The sequence below is a fragment of the Leuresthes tenuis genome, unplaced genomic scaffold, assembly GCF_036924035.1.
Source record: "Leuresthes tenuis unplaced genomic scaffold, fLeuTen1.0.hap1 SCAF_10, whole genome shotgun sequence".
NCBI lineage: Eukaryota > Metazoa > Chordata > Actinopteri > Atheriniformes > Atherinopsidae > Leuresthes > Leuresthes tenuis.
In genome coordinates, this window is record NW_027325364.1 from 831,837 (window position 1) to 848,308 (window position 16,472).

At 47.7% G+C, this 16,472-nt stretch overlaps 1 protein-coding gene across 1 annotated transcript in view; it reads left to right on the forward strand.

Moving 5' to 3' along the window:
* The window catches only part of LOC140315874 (collagen alpha-6(VI) chain-like), a 49,646-nt gene that overhangs the window by 10,493 nt on the left and 22,681 nt on the right, over positions 1 to 16,472 (forward strand). Inside the window, exons 3-17 of the mRNA XM_072393467.1 lie at positions 1,010 to 1,597; positions 1,836 to 2,387; positions 3,527 to 4,141; positions 4,595 to 5,149; positions 5,852 to 6,409; positions 6,548 to 7,126; positions 9,220 to 9,783; positions 9,862 to 10,196; positions 11,509 to 11,587; positions 11,894 to 12,036; positions 12,773 to 12,865; positions 12,971 to 13,024; positions 13,356 to 13,427; positions 16,080 to 16,106; positions 16,241 to 16,285. Of these exons, the coding sequence (XP_072249568.1) occupies positions 1,010 to 1,597; positions 1,836 to 2,387; positions 3,527 to 4,141; positions 4,595 to 5,149; positions 5,852 to 6,409; positions 6,548 to 7,126; positions 9,220 to 9,783; positions 9,862 to 10,196; positions 11,509 to 11,587; positions 11,894 to 12,036; positions 12,773 to 12,865; positions 12,971 to 13,024; positions 13,356 to 13,427; positions 16,080 to 16,106; positions 16,241 to 16,285 (4,859 nt within the window). The remainder of the gene's footprint in view (positions 1 to 1,009; positions 1,598 to 1,835; positions 2,388 to 3,526; positions 4,142 to 4,594; positions 5,150 to 5,851; positions 6,410 to 6,547; positions 7,127 to 9,219; positions 9,784 to 9,861; positions 10,197 to 11,508; positions 11,588 to 11,893; positions 12,037 to 12,772; positions 12,866 to 12,970; positions 13,025 to 13,355; positions 13,428 to 16,079; positions 16,107 to 16,240; positions 16,286 to 16,472) is intronic.

Genomic DNA, 16,472 nt, shown 5'->3' on the forward strand with positions numbered 1-16,472 from the left:
ATTAAACCCGGTTTACTCTCACTCTCTGGGGAAAAGAGTGAACCGGTGTATGTTTAAACCCTGTTTACTCTCACTCTCTGGGGAAAAAGAGTGAACCGGTGTATGTTTAAACCCTGTTTACTCTCACTCTCTGGGGAAAAAGAGTGAACCGGTGCATGATTAAACCCTGTTTACTCTCACTCTCTGGGGAAAAAGAGTGAACCGGTGTATGATTAAACCCTGTTTACTCTCACTCTCTGAGGAAAAAGAGTGAACCGATGTATGATTAAACCCTGTTTACTCTCACTCTCTGGGGAAAAAGAGTGAACCGGTGCATGATTAAACCCTGTTTATTCTCACTCTGGGGAAAAAGAGTGAACCGGTGCATGATTAAACCCTGTTTACTCTCACTCTCTGGGGAAAAAGAGTGAACCGGTGTATGATTAAACCCTGTTTATTCTCACTCTCTGGGGAAAAAGAGTGAACCGGTGTATGATTAAACCCGGTTTACTCTCACTCTCTGGGGAAAAGAGTGAACCGGTGTATGTTTAAACCCTGTTTACTCTCACTCTCTGGGGAAAAAGAGTGAACCGGTGTATGTTTAAACCCTGTTTACTCTCACTCTCTGAGGAAAAAGAGTGAACCGATGTATGATTAAACCCTGTTTACTCTCACTCTCTGGGGAAAAAGAGTGAACCGGTGCATGATTAAACCCTGTTTATTCTCACTCTGGGGAAAAAGAGTGAACCGGTGCATGATTAAACCCTGTTTACTCTCACTCTCTGGGGAAAAAGAGTGAACCGGTGTATGATTAAATATCCCTTTCTGAGAAAAAGGAGATCTTGTTCCCACTTCACCGTTATGTTTCGAAGCTACGAACAGGAGGAGCAGATTCCTGGAGGTCTGACACGTTAAAGAACGTCAGCATTCATCACGGGTTGATATACTGGTGCTATGAAATATGACTCCAGGACTGAAATGTGAGTCTTGTAGCATCGTACCAGGCTGATTGTCTGTTTTTCTTGTCCAGTGTGTAAAAAGGATATCGTGGGAGACATCGTCTTCCTGGTTGACGGCTCCTCCAGCATCACCACCGCGGGCTTTCAGGAGGTACGAACCTTTCTCCGCAACTTGATCAAGAACCTTGACATCGGCCCAGGGAAAGTAAGGGTCGGCCTGGCGCAGTACAGCGATGAGCCTCATCGTGAGTTCCTGCTGAACGAACACATGGACAAGAAATCCCTGCTGGATGCTGTTGAACAAGTTCCCTTCCGTACGGGTTACACGAATACCGGCAAAGCCATGGACTACATCCGGGAGCATTACTTCACTAAAGAGGCCGGGAGCAGGGCCAGCGAGCGGGTGCCTCAGGTCGCTGTGGTCCTCACAGATGGAGAATCCGCCGACAAGGTGGAGGGTCCTTCCCAGCATCTTCGGGAGCATGGAGCCATAGTGTTTGGCATCGGGGTGGGAGACTACAACAAGCAGCAGCTCGAGGACATCGCTAATCACCCCCCAGAGCGGTTCCTCCACACCATCGGCAGCTTCCAGGCTCTGCAGAGTCTGACGGACAGTCTGCTGAAAACCGTGTGCACCTCCATGGAGGAGCAGATGAACGGTAAGGTCAAACACCTGAGAGATTGTCCTGATAAATCAGTGAAGGTGTAGGAACCCGGCTGCCTGATGCTGGTGATGCTGGCAGCACTCACACAGCTGGAGGTTTTCACGAGTATGTGTGACCTTTTCTTTGTCTTGTGACCTTTTCCTTGTCTTGTGACCTTTTCTTTGTCTTGTGACCTTTTCTTTGTCTTGTGACCTTTTCCTTGTCTTGTGACCTTTTCTTTGTCTTGTTTCAGCTCTGGCAGACAGGTATGCAGACATTTTCTTCTTGGTGGACAGTGAACTACCTCAGCGACAGTTCGCCTTGTTTAGGAACGAGCTCTTCAAACTGATAAATCAGACCGATGTTGGACCTTCCACCTACCGTTTTGGTTTGGCCCAGTTCGGCCAAGACACCCAAGTCGTATTCAATCTGAGTACTCATGCAACCAAAACTCTGTCCATGAAAGCTGTTCGAAATTTTAAACAGCAGACCCGCTCTGCGCAACCGCAGAACCTGAGCCGTGCGCTGCAGAACGCGGTTCAGTTGTTCTCTGCTGATGTGGGGGGGCGTGCACACCTCGGTGCGCAGCAGTATCTCTTCGTTGTTACAGGACAAGACTCCGATGATCCCGTGGGTTTGGCAGCCAGAGCTGTGAAAGCAGCAGGAGTGATTGTCGGGGGGGTCAGTGCCAGTTTGTCAGAGGAGGCTCTGTTGCGTTTTGCCAGCCCAGGATTTGCATTCACCAGTCTCAAAGTGACTCAGCTGAAGAATGTCTTCACATCTGCAGTGGAAACGGTTACAGAAGGTGAGAAAGCATCACTGGTTACACTGTTACAGCAAACTTCAGTCCTGCACCTTTAAATGTCCGGTATTTAATCACATGTTGAATCATCGCTTCACACTGAAGCAGCACTGAAAATACAGACTCACTGCATCAAATAACTAATTATTGAACTGGATAGTGTAGTGGTGTGATTGCCACCTTCCATGTCGGAGTTCTGGGTTCAAATCCCCTGCATGAAAGGTATTACCTCCAGTAGGGGTCCTTAGGCAAGACCCCCCTACCCTACATGCCTACCTGTAAGTCGCTTTGGATAAAACCGTCTGCTAAATGCATAAACATATTTTAGAAAACATTTGATCAATGAAACAAGGATGAACGGCTGTAATTCCCCATTAGCCTGCTCACTTTTATGGGTCATATACCTGCTGTTGGAGGTGATAGCTGCTTCTGAAAGTCACGCAAAGGTCCCGAACGACATCCCATCCCATCAGAAGGACTAATCAGGTGTGAAGGACTCAAGGCTGCCTCCTCAGAACTCCCACAATCCTTTGTGCTTGTCTGAGATGTTGCAGACAGACTGATGCTGGTGCAGTGTACATTTGAATTAGGCCAGTCTTCCTCTTTTCTGTTTGTTGGCAGTAAGCTAACGCCACCACCTGTTCACCGAGCTACTTACTGTAGTCTGTGGCTGCTACCATCAACTAGTTCGTGACCACGAGGTCTTTTTTTACAGAAGACTCATAAAAGAAACAAAAATATTGTCTTTTGTAAAAGCCAAAAGTAACCGACTCAAAGCCATTTTAATTTCAGAGTATACAGGAAGCCACACTCTGCGTCTCAGAAGAGTTGGGTTGTCCTCGCCTTAATGTGCAGCCAAGGCAGTAAATGATCCGGTGACCAGCTGCATTAGATGCACGAGTTACTTTCTCACCTTCTCGTTACCAACATCTGAGGTCAGACCTCCAACCACAAGTATGCAGCCTCAGCTGGGCGCTTAGTGTTAAAAACTTTGATCCTGAAACCATGAGGTTCTGTCATTGTTAACCAATCTGAACCCATTTCAGACTCACCTGACCAAAAGCATGCTGGTCTGTTCCAACTCTGCTACATACCGACTTGTTCTGTCTGGATGAAATTAAATGATTTGACCTCTTTCACAGATTGCAAAAGAGCCAACGTCGCAGACATCGTGTTCATCGTTGATGAGTCAGGAAGCATCGGACTCGACAACTTCCAACTGATGCGCAGTTTCTTGCAGTCAGTTGTCAGGAACCTTGAAGTCGGTTTGGCTAGAGTCAGAGTGGGCATCGTTACCTACAACACCGAGCCCACGGTGCACGCCTCCCTCGACACGTTCAAGGACAAAGCAAAAATCCTGCAGTTCATCGACTATCTCCCTTATCGTGGCGGTGGCACCAACACCGGAGCTGCCCTGAACTTCACTCTGAACACAGTCTTCATCAAGGAACAAGGGAGCAGGAAGGATGTGCAGAAGGTCGCCATAGTGATCACAGATGGAAAATCCCAGGATAGTGTGAGTGAAATGGCCATTTCTCTCCGTCGGGCTGGGGTCATGGTTTTTGCTGTCGGAATCAAAGACGCCAACAAAACGGAGCTGGAGGACATGGCGTCTCACCCCCCCTGGAGACACGTTTTTAATGTGAACAGTTTCACCGATCTGAGACACCTGAAGAAACTCCTGCAGAAAAGCCTCTGCAGCAACATCATTAACAACGTCATCGCCTATGGGGACACCAGGACGGACATCAAGAAAGGTTAGAACTTTGGTCATAGTCAAACTCTACAGATGCATGTGATCCAAAGTCTGAGATAGTCTGGGATACCTCAGACTTACCCTTTACCTTTAGGTGCCTGAAACACAGTAAGCACATCCTGCTGTTTGACAGCATTATGTGTCCCAGAGCTAATCCGTAGGAGCTTTTTCATCCTCTGCAGAAGCATTTAAATGATTCTTTTTCTAACCGATGTCCTGTTTCCTCGCCTCTGTTCACCAAAGCTGAAACTCTTTGGAACACACCAGGATGGTCCTGCTCACACCTGATCTAAAGTAATAGGAAGCTGAATGAAAAGATTAAAGTAAAGAAGCTGTAACTTAATGATGTTTAATGAACTCCTCAGTGTTCAGCCAGAAGAGTCTTACCTTTTATATATTTCCGTTTATCCTTCCCTTGATTTGAGCTGAGAACTAACTGTTGTTTCCTCTCCAGCATGTGTACAAACGGATGAAGCGGACATCTACTTCCTCATGGATGACTCTGGAAGCATTGATAACCCGGACTTCAAGGACATGCAGACGTTCATCGTTGAGTTTCTTGATACCTTTCGTATCGGGCTGAATCACGTTCGTATTGGGATTGTGAAATACTCCACTTCAGCTACTCTTGAATTTAATCTGGCAAAGCACTCAAATGCTGAGGACATGAAGATAGCTGTGAATGCAATTAGACACTTAGGAGGTGGCACGAAGACAGGGTTAGCGCTGTCATTCATGGAGCCTTTGTTCAAGGAAGCAGCCGCCACTCGGCGGGTCCCAGAGTACCTGGTGGTGATCACCGATGGAGAGTCCACGGATAAAGTCAAAGATCCAGCAGAAAGACTGAGGGCGCAGGGCGTCACCATTTTTGCTATCGGAGTGAAGGACTCCAACGACACGCAGCTGCAGGAAATTGCCGGCGACTCCAAGAGAACTTTCAGTGTCAGTAATTTTGATGCCTTGAAGACCATCAGTAATGGCATCGTCACGGAAATCTGTGCCCCAGAAGGTAAGAAAAGTTCCCGCATGTTACATTACAAGACTTTAGTTTCTTCTGGAGCCCAAAAGCTGTTTTCAGTTGCAGGAAATTTCCCTTAGAGATGAAAGAGGATTTGTGTGGCGTCTGTTCCCGGAAGCTCTGCTCTCCCACCGCAGGAAAACGCAGGAAAGGGGGATTTCCTACAGTTTTAGAGCCAGGATGCTGGAGGGTGAAGTTGATGTAATCTGAGTTGTTCTGTCATGTTTAATGAAGCAGAACATTATTGATGAGTGACTGTTTCACAGCATAAAAACAGACGCCCCTCAGTATTTATACTTTACAGAAAGAAGCAATGATTTGCTGGTTCTTGTCATATTTAACCACGTAGACCCGAGTGCTACGGTAGGAGATGCTCTCTGCAGAGCTGGGGCTTCAACAGTTTGTTGAAGAGAGATCTATTGTAGGGTAGGCCAGTCTGAGCTCCCCGGAGGCCCTTATGACCCTTAACTTGGATGCTACTCCGAGGTCCTGCTCAGCGATGATGAGTTCTTTAACCAAACCTCTTTATAACATCCATTTGGTACCTTTTATCCGACCGTTCTCTCTGGTTCTCCTTTGTTTTGGCATCCCTGATGGGATGAAAGATACCGTTTCCCTGGAATGTCACCATCGCACAGGGATAACGGTCCGTGACAGACGCAACACTAACAGTTTCACATTCTGTCTCCACAGTTTGTAAAGACGTCCCCAGCGACATATTCTTCTTAATCGACAGCTCCGAGATGATCTCTGACAAGGACTTCAGCAAGATGAAAGATTTCATGAAATCTGTCATTAGCAAGTCCCTCATTGGGCCGGATGGGGTGCACGTGGGTGTCATGCAGTTCAGCACCAATCATAAACTGGAGTTTGACCTCAGCAAGGACCACAGCAAAGAAGTAATTATGAGCGAGATCAATAAAATGGTGCAGATGAAAGCAGGCGTTCGCCCTGGAAAAGCCATCTCAGAAGTCTCCGGCTACTTTGATGCATCCAGAGGAGGGCGTCCCGATGTGAGGCAGATACTGGTGATGATAACAGCCAGCAAGGCTAAAGACGAGGTCAAAGGCCCAGCCGAAGCTCTGAGGGCCAAAGGAGTGGTGATATACACCATTGGAGTGCTGGAAGCCAACTTGAACCAGCTGCAGCAGATCAGTGGATCATCAGACCACGTGTTCAATGGGGAAAACTTTGATTCACTGAAAGAACTAGACAGCAAGCTGGCCTTAAAGTTTTGTGACCCGCGAAGAGGTAAGAGTAGCACTCGACTGTCAGGTGAAGTGTTTTGCTTTACTCAGACAATGAGACAGGTTTTATTAGTCAACAGTTGTGTAAAACATTTAGAAGCTCATCACTGCTAATTAGCTCTTAATTTTCTGTGTTAACCAGATTGCAAGAAGACAGAAAAAGCTGACATTGTGTTCCTGGTGGATGGTTCTACAAGCATAAGTTCGGAGCAGTTCAAAAGCATGCAAACATTCATGAATTCAATCGTGAACCTGACCACGGTGGGCCAGAACGAGACTCGTTTTGGGGTCATTCTCTATTCAGACTATCCTGAATCCAAGTTTCAACTAAATGCTTTTGGGTCGAGAGCAGAAGTTATTCAAGCAGTAAACGGTTTGGTGCCACCAACTGGCAACACCTACACGGGCGAAGCTTTAAATTACTCATTACAGTTCTTTAATGAGGAACATGGCGGCCGGAAAAAACTCAAGGTACCTCAGGTCCTCATGGTCATCACAGACGGTGATGCCACCGACCATCACAAGCTGAAGGAGACGTCTGATGCACTGCGGCAAAACGACGTTTCTGTCATCAGCATCGGAGTGAAGAACGCGATCAAGGAGCAGCTGGAGACCATGGCGGGTGGAGACACGTCCAAAGTCTTCTTTGTAGATGACTTTAAGGAACTAGAGACTCTGTACAAGAATATGTCTAATGTCATCTGCGACACCACTAAACAAGGTAAGAGTGGGTTTAGGGTTCTGAAGTTCTGTCAAATTAAACCCTGTGACACCAAAGGGACATTTTTACACCAACGAATCGGGAGAAAATGGACTTTCTGTGATGTCACAACATCTGGCAACACAATCATCCCGTATCTGTTACGAATAACATAAACCTTACAACAACAACTTTGTTGTTGTTGTTGTTTATTGCCTTGTGAAACACACGGCCAAGCCGGTTAAACTGTAAACAAATAAATTTACAACATTTAACACAGTATTTTATAACATTCCAATAAACACATCCTTTAAACCTTTAAAATTTCACAGTAAACATATGAGCATATCACAGCCAAACATTATAAGTCACACATAATTTACTCTGAACACATCATAGTACAATCTGTTTGGTGCAATAAACAAGTGCTAGCATACCGCTAACGAGCCGCTAATGTACAGAACTCATAGAAACTGCTAGCATACCGCTAACTAGCTGCTAATGAAACTGCTGGTATGTTTCAGTAGCTTAATGCTTATTTGCCAAACAACTTATGTAGGAAAATCATATCTCCCGAATGTTTACAATGTTCAAAAGGAACTTACCACGTTGGGCAATATCTCAGAAGGTACGTGAACGTATTCCTTAGTTTTATGTAGCTGGTATGCTTCTTTTAATGACGGCAAACAAGTTCCCGTTTTTCCCGTTTCTTCTCGTTTTATTTTCCTAACAAAATCACTTCCGGTTTTCGTCAAAACCCAAATCAACGTCATATAAACAAAATATATAGACCCTCCCTGAAGGAGTGGAAAGAGTGAATGCAACACTTATCAAAGTAAAGCGTCGATATTTACTGAACAAATGTAACCGTATATATGTATGATCGTGTAAAAAAGACCCCAAAGTCTCATAATAAGCTCACCTGGGTTACACCAGGTGGTAAACACATGACGTATCACACCGTCTCATTATTTAAGGAACAGAAACTGAGACACAGAAGCAGTGTGTGAAAAACTAAGTGAACCCCTGATCCTGCAGCAGCAGGAAGTTGAAGTAATGGTGTTCTGTTCGACTCTTCCTTCCAACGCTGCTTCAGCTCTGATTCAAACATGGTGTCATGGGTTGTAGCGATACACTAATCTCACGATACAATACGATACGATATGACGCGACGCGATACGATGCGATACGACGCGATGCGATACGACACGATACGACGCGATACGATACGATACGATACGATGCGATCCGATACGATACGATACGATACGATACGACGCGATACGATACGATACGATACGACGCGATGCGATACGATACATGGCATTGGGCCAACGATTCAATACGATTTTACACGATTCGATTTGATATGATTTAATACACATAATTTTCTGACATATTTTAAAGGGACAGTGTGATTTGAGATGAGTCGTCGCTGATTGGACCGGTGGTCTGACCTTTGAACCGGAGGGCAGGAAACAAACAAACGTGTCTTCAGCGTACGCAGACTCATGTTTATGTTGTGAATATTACATCATCAACCTGCTTCTTTTACTTGCTAAAAAACATAAACAAAAATCCAAATCCTCTAATCACAAACCATCTTTTTTCATTTTTGAGAAGGAGCTCAAACATTACATTTCAACAATCCTACGTTCTATAAACAGAAAAGCCATCAAAACCACTGAGCTATGCACTTTATATATAAGTAATCTATCACTGTTTTGTATAATTTGACCCCCCCCCCCGGCATTGCTTTGTATTATGTTAATATTCTGTGATTTCACTAATTGTAACTTCTGACTTTTCAATAAAGTTTGCTAAAAAAATAGATAAAAAATATCGCGGCTGAAAAATCGATACTTTATCATGAAACAAATTATCGATATATATCGATATATATCGCGGTATCGATAAAATTGCTCAGCCCTAGTGTCATACTGGTTCCACATAAACGGCTTATATGAACACGCTGCTGAGCAGAACAATGTTGGTCACATGATCTGACACCGGCTCAGGTAATCAGAACACGAAACCCAGAAGAAGACCAGAAACAGGGAATTCTTTCTGAGCACAGCTGGTAATGAGTTCTCCGTCTTGCTTTTCCTTGGCAGCTTGTGAAAGGACAGACCTGGTCTTCGTGCTCGATTACTCCAGCAGCATCAACCCAGAGGAACACGCGTTCGCCATAAACTTTACGGCAGAAGTTATTGAGGAATTTGAGGTCAGTCCGGACTCTGTGCGTGTTGGTTTGGTGCAGTTCAGCGACGATCCTCAGCACGAGTTTTACCTCAACACCTACAACAAAAATGAGGATGTGGTGAAACACGTCCTCGGCCTGGAATACCGCGGCGGGGACACGTACATCGGGGAGGCCTTGAGGTTTGTGAAGGAGTATTTTACGGCATCCCGCGGCAGCCGCCCGGGCGTCCCGAAGACCCTGGTGCTGTTCTCAGATGGCGACTCTCACGATGATGTGGACCTGGATGCTGAGGAGCTCAGGAACATGGGGATCGAGATATTAGTCATTGCTGTTGGAGATGTCTACGACCTGCAGCTCCTGCAGATCACCGGTGACCCGGAGAAACTTTTTACTGTTGGGAACTTCAACAACTTGGCAAAAATCAAAACGGAGGTTTTTGAAGCCATCTGTAAAACACCTTCTGATAAGCCCTCTGGTAAATGCCTCTCTCAGTTCCCACATTATCCTTCTGTCTACGGCCGAAAACAGTAAAGAAATGTTCCCTTTCCTGCAGCCTGCAGCATCGACATCGGCATCGGATTCGATATTTCTGAATCCAGAGCCGCGGGGGAGCTGCTCAACAAGCACGTGGCGCGCCTGGAGGAGATCGTCCGGTACGTTTCCAAAGTGGAGGACCTCTGCTGCAGCGCGCCCATCCAGACCAACATCGGCTTCTACGCCGTGGGCGAGGACGGGCGGCCGCTGTTCGACTCGGACCTGGGGGCCTACAGCGGGGACGTGCTGGAGAAGGTGCTGACCAGGCCGTGGGCTCAGCCCACGTTCCTCAACTCCGCCACGCTCGGGTTCTTCAGGGACCGCTTCAAAGACAAGTCCACAGCGCGGGTCAAGGTGAAACGGGGTGAAACGGGGTGAATGAGTGAGTGAGTGAAGGAGTGAGTGAAGGAGTGAGTGAATGAGTGAGTGAGTGAGTGAATGAGTGAGTGAATGAGTGAAGGAGTGAGTGAGTGAAGGAGTGAGTGAAGGAGTGAGTGAGTCAAAGAGTGAAGGAGTGAGTGAGTGAAGGAGTGAGTGAAGGAGTGAGTGAGTCAAAGAGTGAAGGAGTGAGTGAGTGAAGGAGTGAGTGAAGGAGTGAGTGAATGAGTGAAGGAGTGAGTGAATGAGTGAATGAGTGAGTGAAGGAGTGAGTGAAGGAGTGAGTGAAGGAGTGAGTGAATGAGTGAGTGAGTGAGTGAAGGAGTGAGTGAAGGAGTGAGTGAAGGAGTGAGTGAATGAGTGAAGGAGTGAGTGAATGAGTGAATGAGTGAGTGAAGGAGTGAGTGAAGGAGTGAGTGAATGAGTGAGTGAAGGAGTGAAGGAGTGAGTGAAGGAGTGAGTGAATGAGTGAGTGAGTGAAGGAGTGAATGGGTGAGTGAATGAGTGAATGAGTGAGTGAATGAGTGAGTGAATGAGTGAGTGAGTGAAGGAGTGAATGAGTGAGTGAATGAGTGAAGGAGTGAGTGAAGGAGTGAGTGAAGGAGTGAGTGAAGGAGTGAGTGAAGGAGTGAGTGAAGGAGTGAGTGAGTGAGTGAATGAGTGAGTGAAGGAGTGAGTGAATGAGTGAAGGAGTGAATGAGTGAAGGAGTGAGTGAAGGAGTGAATGAATGAGTGAGTGAAGGAGTGAGTGAAGGAGTGAGTGAAGGAGTGAGTGAATGAAGGAGTGAGTGAATGAGTGAGTGAATGAGTGAAGGAGTGAATGAGTGAAGGAGTGAATGAAGGAGTGAGTGAATGAAGGAGTGAGTGAGTGAGTGAATGAACTTGGTAGTAATTCTCAGATATATCAATTTTAAATTACTTTTTGAACACTTAAGAAAGCAGCAGATTAGCTTCAGATTAGCTTCAGATTAGCTTCTGAATTTGGAATCAAGTTATGATCCTATTTCCAGTCCTTAAAATACAGGAAATTCCACTTAAGACTGGACAAAGATCAGAGTTTCTGTGTTGTAGAGTTCAACTTTGACGTGACCTGTACACTGTGAGCTGGTTAAAAGACAAATCTGAACCAGAACTAAGATAGAAAGCCTGCACTCGTGCTCTTTGAGAGGATGTTTGAGGAGGAACGTGAGAGTTCGGGAGGTCAATGAAGTGGAAACAGGTTATTTTTGTTCATTCACAACTCGAAACCTCCTTTAAACGGTCTTATGTAACAAAACCTTTCCATCAGGTGCTGCTGATCTTCTCAGATGGACTCAATGAGGACGTGATGAAACTGGAGCAGGAATCGGAGCTTCTGCGAGACTCTGGTGAAAAAACGCTTCTTCCACCTCATTCATTTCTGAGGAGGAGCTTCTGCTGCCTTCCTCTGGCGCTCCTGCCATTGCTAAAGATCCTCCTCTTCCTCATGAAGCTTTATACTTGTCTCTTGTTGCTGGAATGCTACATTTGTTAGCTTTACTTTGATTATCCCACTTTGCACATCCTGTTTGGTAAGTTGTGTTCAGAGAAGACTCCAGAAGTAAAGCCTCAAACATACATTTAATAATCCCTGTGATTTCTATAGGATTACTGCCCCCTGCAGGCAGTAAATATCAGTTTATCATTGACTGCAGGGTTCAGCGCTCTGCTGATGGTGGCTCTGGAAGGTGCCGACCCCTCCCAGCTACAAATGTTGGAGTTTGGCCGAGGATTCACCTACCAGCATCCTTTCAGCGTTGGGATGCAGGGCCTCGGCGCCGCCCTCCTCCAGCAGATTGTGAGTCATTCGTGTTTCCGCTGACCAAAGGTGAAAATCAGCCTCCGGGGGCCAGTCTGCCTCAGTCTGTCAGCCGAGGCTCCATGAAGCCCGAGAACAGACAAATCAGTTGATGAATACCTTGAATGTCTGTGAGTCATTACTTAGTTTTTGTAAATAGTAAAAGATGCTTAAAACCAGTTCTTAAAGATGTTTCCTGTGCAGTTAGAATAACTTAGTGAACCCGATAACTCAGCGGCTTAGTCGTCCGTAATCTGACTGCTGAGTTCAGGTTAGTGCCGGGCAAAGAGCAGAATGCTTCATGTTTCAGGAGAATACGTGGTTAATGGACAGTTAATGGAGGCAGATCTGCTCCATTAACTGTTAAATGAAGCCAGCTGCGGAGCTCCAACATGTAAAACAAGCATTTCCTGTAGGTTTATCTCAGTGATTCATGGCATAGTTATGGGATGTGTGCTAACTGCTCAACATTAGTTAGCAGTACGAATAGCAGGAATGAGACTTGATATGAGCTCATTGAGCTTTTTATCCTCTGATGATGCAGACGTTTCTTTTAAATGTTCTTCTGACATGAGTTGAATCCTTTAATAAAACAAACTGTGGGGAAGTTTCAGTACTCTCAGGGGTAATCGCGGCCTCAGTGTTCATGATTTATACGCAGATTGAGTTCACTGTTACTGTTACCCGTGAAAATGAGATGAACCCTGAACAGTTTCTGCTCTGTGACTCCCTGCAGAGCACCGTGGCGGATCGGGTGTGCTGCAAAGTCATGTGCAGATGTTCAGGACACGAAGGCGTCCGAGGTCCACCCGGCACACACGGGACAAAGGTGACAGCTCAGAATAATAAAGCAGAGAGAGGCTCCTTCTGCTCACTCTGACCCGCTGAACCTTTCTGTTGACGCCTCCGGACTTGTTTGTGTTCCTTTAAACAGGGTCCGCCTGGATTGATGGGTCCGCAGGGCTTTCCGGGGGAGGAGGGAGTCGCTGTAAGTGGCTCTTCAGTCGGTTTAGCATCACAGTGACATTTCATACCAGATTTGGTCAGGGTGAGATGAAAGTGGGAGGAGTTACAACCTCTGGACACAAATCCACTCTGACATGTTTAAACATCAACTGAAGATGAAGAGCATGTCCTCTTTTTCCAGTTCACTGCTCCTCTACCTCCAAAATGACTTTAAATGTGAAGTAACAGAGCTTGTTTGCTTTGAAAATTCTTGATCTGAAATCTGGAAACAAGCCATGCGTGTTTGAGCTGTAATACATGAACCGTTGGCTGGAGCTGTGTTACCCGCAGATCTCTGTGTTTGGTTCCTGCAGGGGGAGCGTGGGCCGCCGGGACCGAGTGGGCGTCAGGGCATCCAGGGCTGTGCAGGCATCAAAGGACCGAAGGTACAAACTGAGACGCCATCTACTGACTGCAGTTAGCTCTGAATGCTGCACAGTATCTGTTGTTAGAAAACTGTCCTCACATTCCTGCTCCACGAGCACAGAGCTGTGCACGACCGTGCACTAACACGGGCACAGCGCTGGCTCTCACTTCTGAGGAGACAACATGTCGACTCTGTTAAACCTCAGCAACGGGCGCCCTTCTCAAAGCTCGTCTATCAGGAAACCTAAAAAACTCCCTTATAGTACAGCAAAAGGCTGCATTTGATGGGAAAAGGGAACTGAATTTCATGTCTCATACAAAGAAATCCACAGAAAACTCCAGAAGAAGTTGGATTTCCCAGCTGGTGACTGTTAGTACAGAGTTCAAGGAGTGAAACACAGAGTAAACAGAGAAGAAGCTGTGGCTTCAGTGCAGTGCTGTGGCTTCAGTGCAGTGGCTGCAGTGCAGTGCTGTGGCTTCAGTGCAGCGGCTGCAGTGCTGCGGCTTCAGTGCAGCGGCTTCAGTGCAGTGGCTTCAGTGCAGTGGCTTCAGTGCAGTGGCTTCAGTGCAGTGGCTGCAGTGCTGTGGCTTCAGTGCAGTGGCTTCAGTGCTGTGGCTTCAGTGCAGTGGCTTCAGTGCAGTGGCTTCAGTGCAGTGGCTTCAGTGCAGTGGCTTCAGTGCAGTGGCTGCAGTGCAGTGGCTTCAGTGCAGTGGCTTCAGTGCAGTGGCTTCAGTGCAGTGGCTGCAGTGCAGTGGCTTCAGTGCAGTGGCTGCAGTGCTGCGGCTGCAGTGCTGCGGCTTCAGTGCTGTGGCTGCAGTGCTGTGGCTGCAGTGCAGTGGCTGCAGTGCAGGGGCTGCAGTGCTGTGGCTTCAGTGCAGGGGCTGCAGTGCTGTGGCTGCAGTGCTGTGGCTTCAGTGCAGTGGCTTCAGTGCAGCGGCTTCAGTGCAGCGGCTGCAGTGCTGCGGCTGCAGTGCTGCGGCTTCAGTGCTGCGGCTGCAGTGCTGTGGCTGCAGTGCTGTGGCTGCAGTGCAGGGGCTGCAGTGCTGTGGCTTCAGTGCAGCGGCTGCAGTGCTGTGGCTGCAGTGCTGTGGCTGCAGTGCTGTGGCTGCAGTGCAGGGGCTGCAGTGCTGTGGCTGCAGAGCTGTGGCTGCAGTGCTGTGGCTGCAGTGCTGTGGCTTCAGTGCAGCGGCTTCAGTGCAGCGGCTGCAGTGCTGCGGCTGCAGTGCTGCGGCTTCAGTGCTGCGGCTGCAGTGCTGTGGCTGCAGTGCTGTGGCTGCAGTGCAGGGGCTGCAGTGCTGTGGCTTCAGTGCAGCGGCTGCAGTGCTGTGGCTGCAGTGCTGTGGCTGCAGTGCTGTGGCTGCAGTGCAGGGGCTGCAGTGCTGTGGCTGCAGAGCTGTGGCTGCAGTGCTGTGGCTGCAGTGCTGTGGCTTCAGTGCAGCGGCTGCAGTGCTGTGGCTGCAGTGCAGGGGCTGCAGTGCTGTGGCTTCAGTGCAGCGGCTGCAGTGCTGTGGCTGCAGTGCTGTGGCTGCAGAGCTGTGGCTGCAGTGCTGTGGCTGCAGTGCTGTGGCTGCAGTGCAGGGGCTGCAGTGCTGTGGCTTCAGTGCAGCGGCTGCAGTGCTGTGGCTGCAGTGCTGCGGCTGCAGTGCTGTGGCTGCAGTGCAGGGGCTGCAGTGCTGTGGCTGCAGAGCTGTGGCTGCAGTGCAGTGGCTTCAGTGCAGCGGCTGCAGTGCTGTGGCTTCAGTGCAGCGGCTGCAGTGCTGTGGCTGCAGAGCTGTGGCTGCAGTGCTGTGGCTGCAGAGCTGTGGCTGCAGTGCTGTGGCTGCAGTGCTGTGGCTTCAGTGCAGCGGCTTCAGTGCAGCGGCTTCAGTGCAGGGGCTGCAGTGCTGTGGCTGCAGTGCTGTGGCTTCAGTGCAGCGGCTTCAGTGCAGTGGCTTCAGTGCTGTGGCTGCAGTGCTGTGGCTGCAGTGCTGTGGCTTCAGTGCTGCGGCTTCAGTGCAGCAGCTTCAGTGCAGCAGCTTCAGTGCAGCGGCTTCAGTGCAGCGGCTGCAGTGCTGTGGCTGCGGTTCAGATGAGGTTAAAGCATCAATAAAAGACTCTTTTATTTCAGCACTTACTCTAATGTTTTAGCTGCTGATTCTTTCTTCCAGAGATGCACCGAACCGAATATATTCAGCCGAATAAAAAAAGCCACATTCTGTAATCAGTGAAAAACAAGGCTGAATATATATATTATGTTTTTTTACTTTATTGCAAGGCCAAATAGACTATTAGCGGCGCATTTTACAGACAGTAACGACAGTCAGTGTGGAGCGTGAGAACGGAGCTGAGCGGTGACTCAGACTCGAGGTAAATTATGTGAACCTGCTCTTAGATTCGAAGCCCTAAAGCTTCAAAGTGTTTTATATTTTGAGAGCTCAGTTGTTTCTGAATTACGGTGTTATTATTTCAGAGTCATGACTGTATAACTGGTGGTTAAATAATGAGGTTTAAGTTGCATCCTTTCATGGAGATCAGCTTTTCTTGCTTATATTTAGCTTTCAGCTTTGCTTTGTTGCCATGACGCTGCAGTGACATCCCAAATCACAGACTGTAAGGAGGTCAGCGGGGTTCATATCGGTCACCATTTACCCCGAGCTGCTGGTGAGGTTAAATCCTGTTGTTTCTGTTGCAGGGCAGCCGAAGCTTCTCAGGCAGCAGGGTGAGTGACTCAGGGTTGCTGGAATGTTAAGTTAATTTGGCAAAGAACCAGTGTGAAGTGCTGCATTTATCTTTTGGTTTATGTTGAGTCGTATTGCCTGAGATCTGACGGCAGATTCTGCTCCACTGCTGCAGGGGGAAGACGGAGAAGATGGACTGGATGGAATCGATGGAGAGCAGGTATGAGAGTCGATGTTCACACGCATGATGAGTTACACACAAAACCATGTGATTTAGGACTTTGGAGCTAAACTAAAGACACAAGCTGAGGCAACCTGTAAATTACCCGTAAACTGAGAAAGAACAGGACAAAATGTCTGAAGTTATCCTGAACTCAGAACCAGAAGCCCAACAAGACCCTAAACCT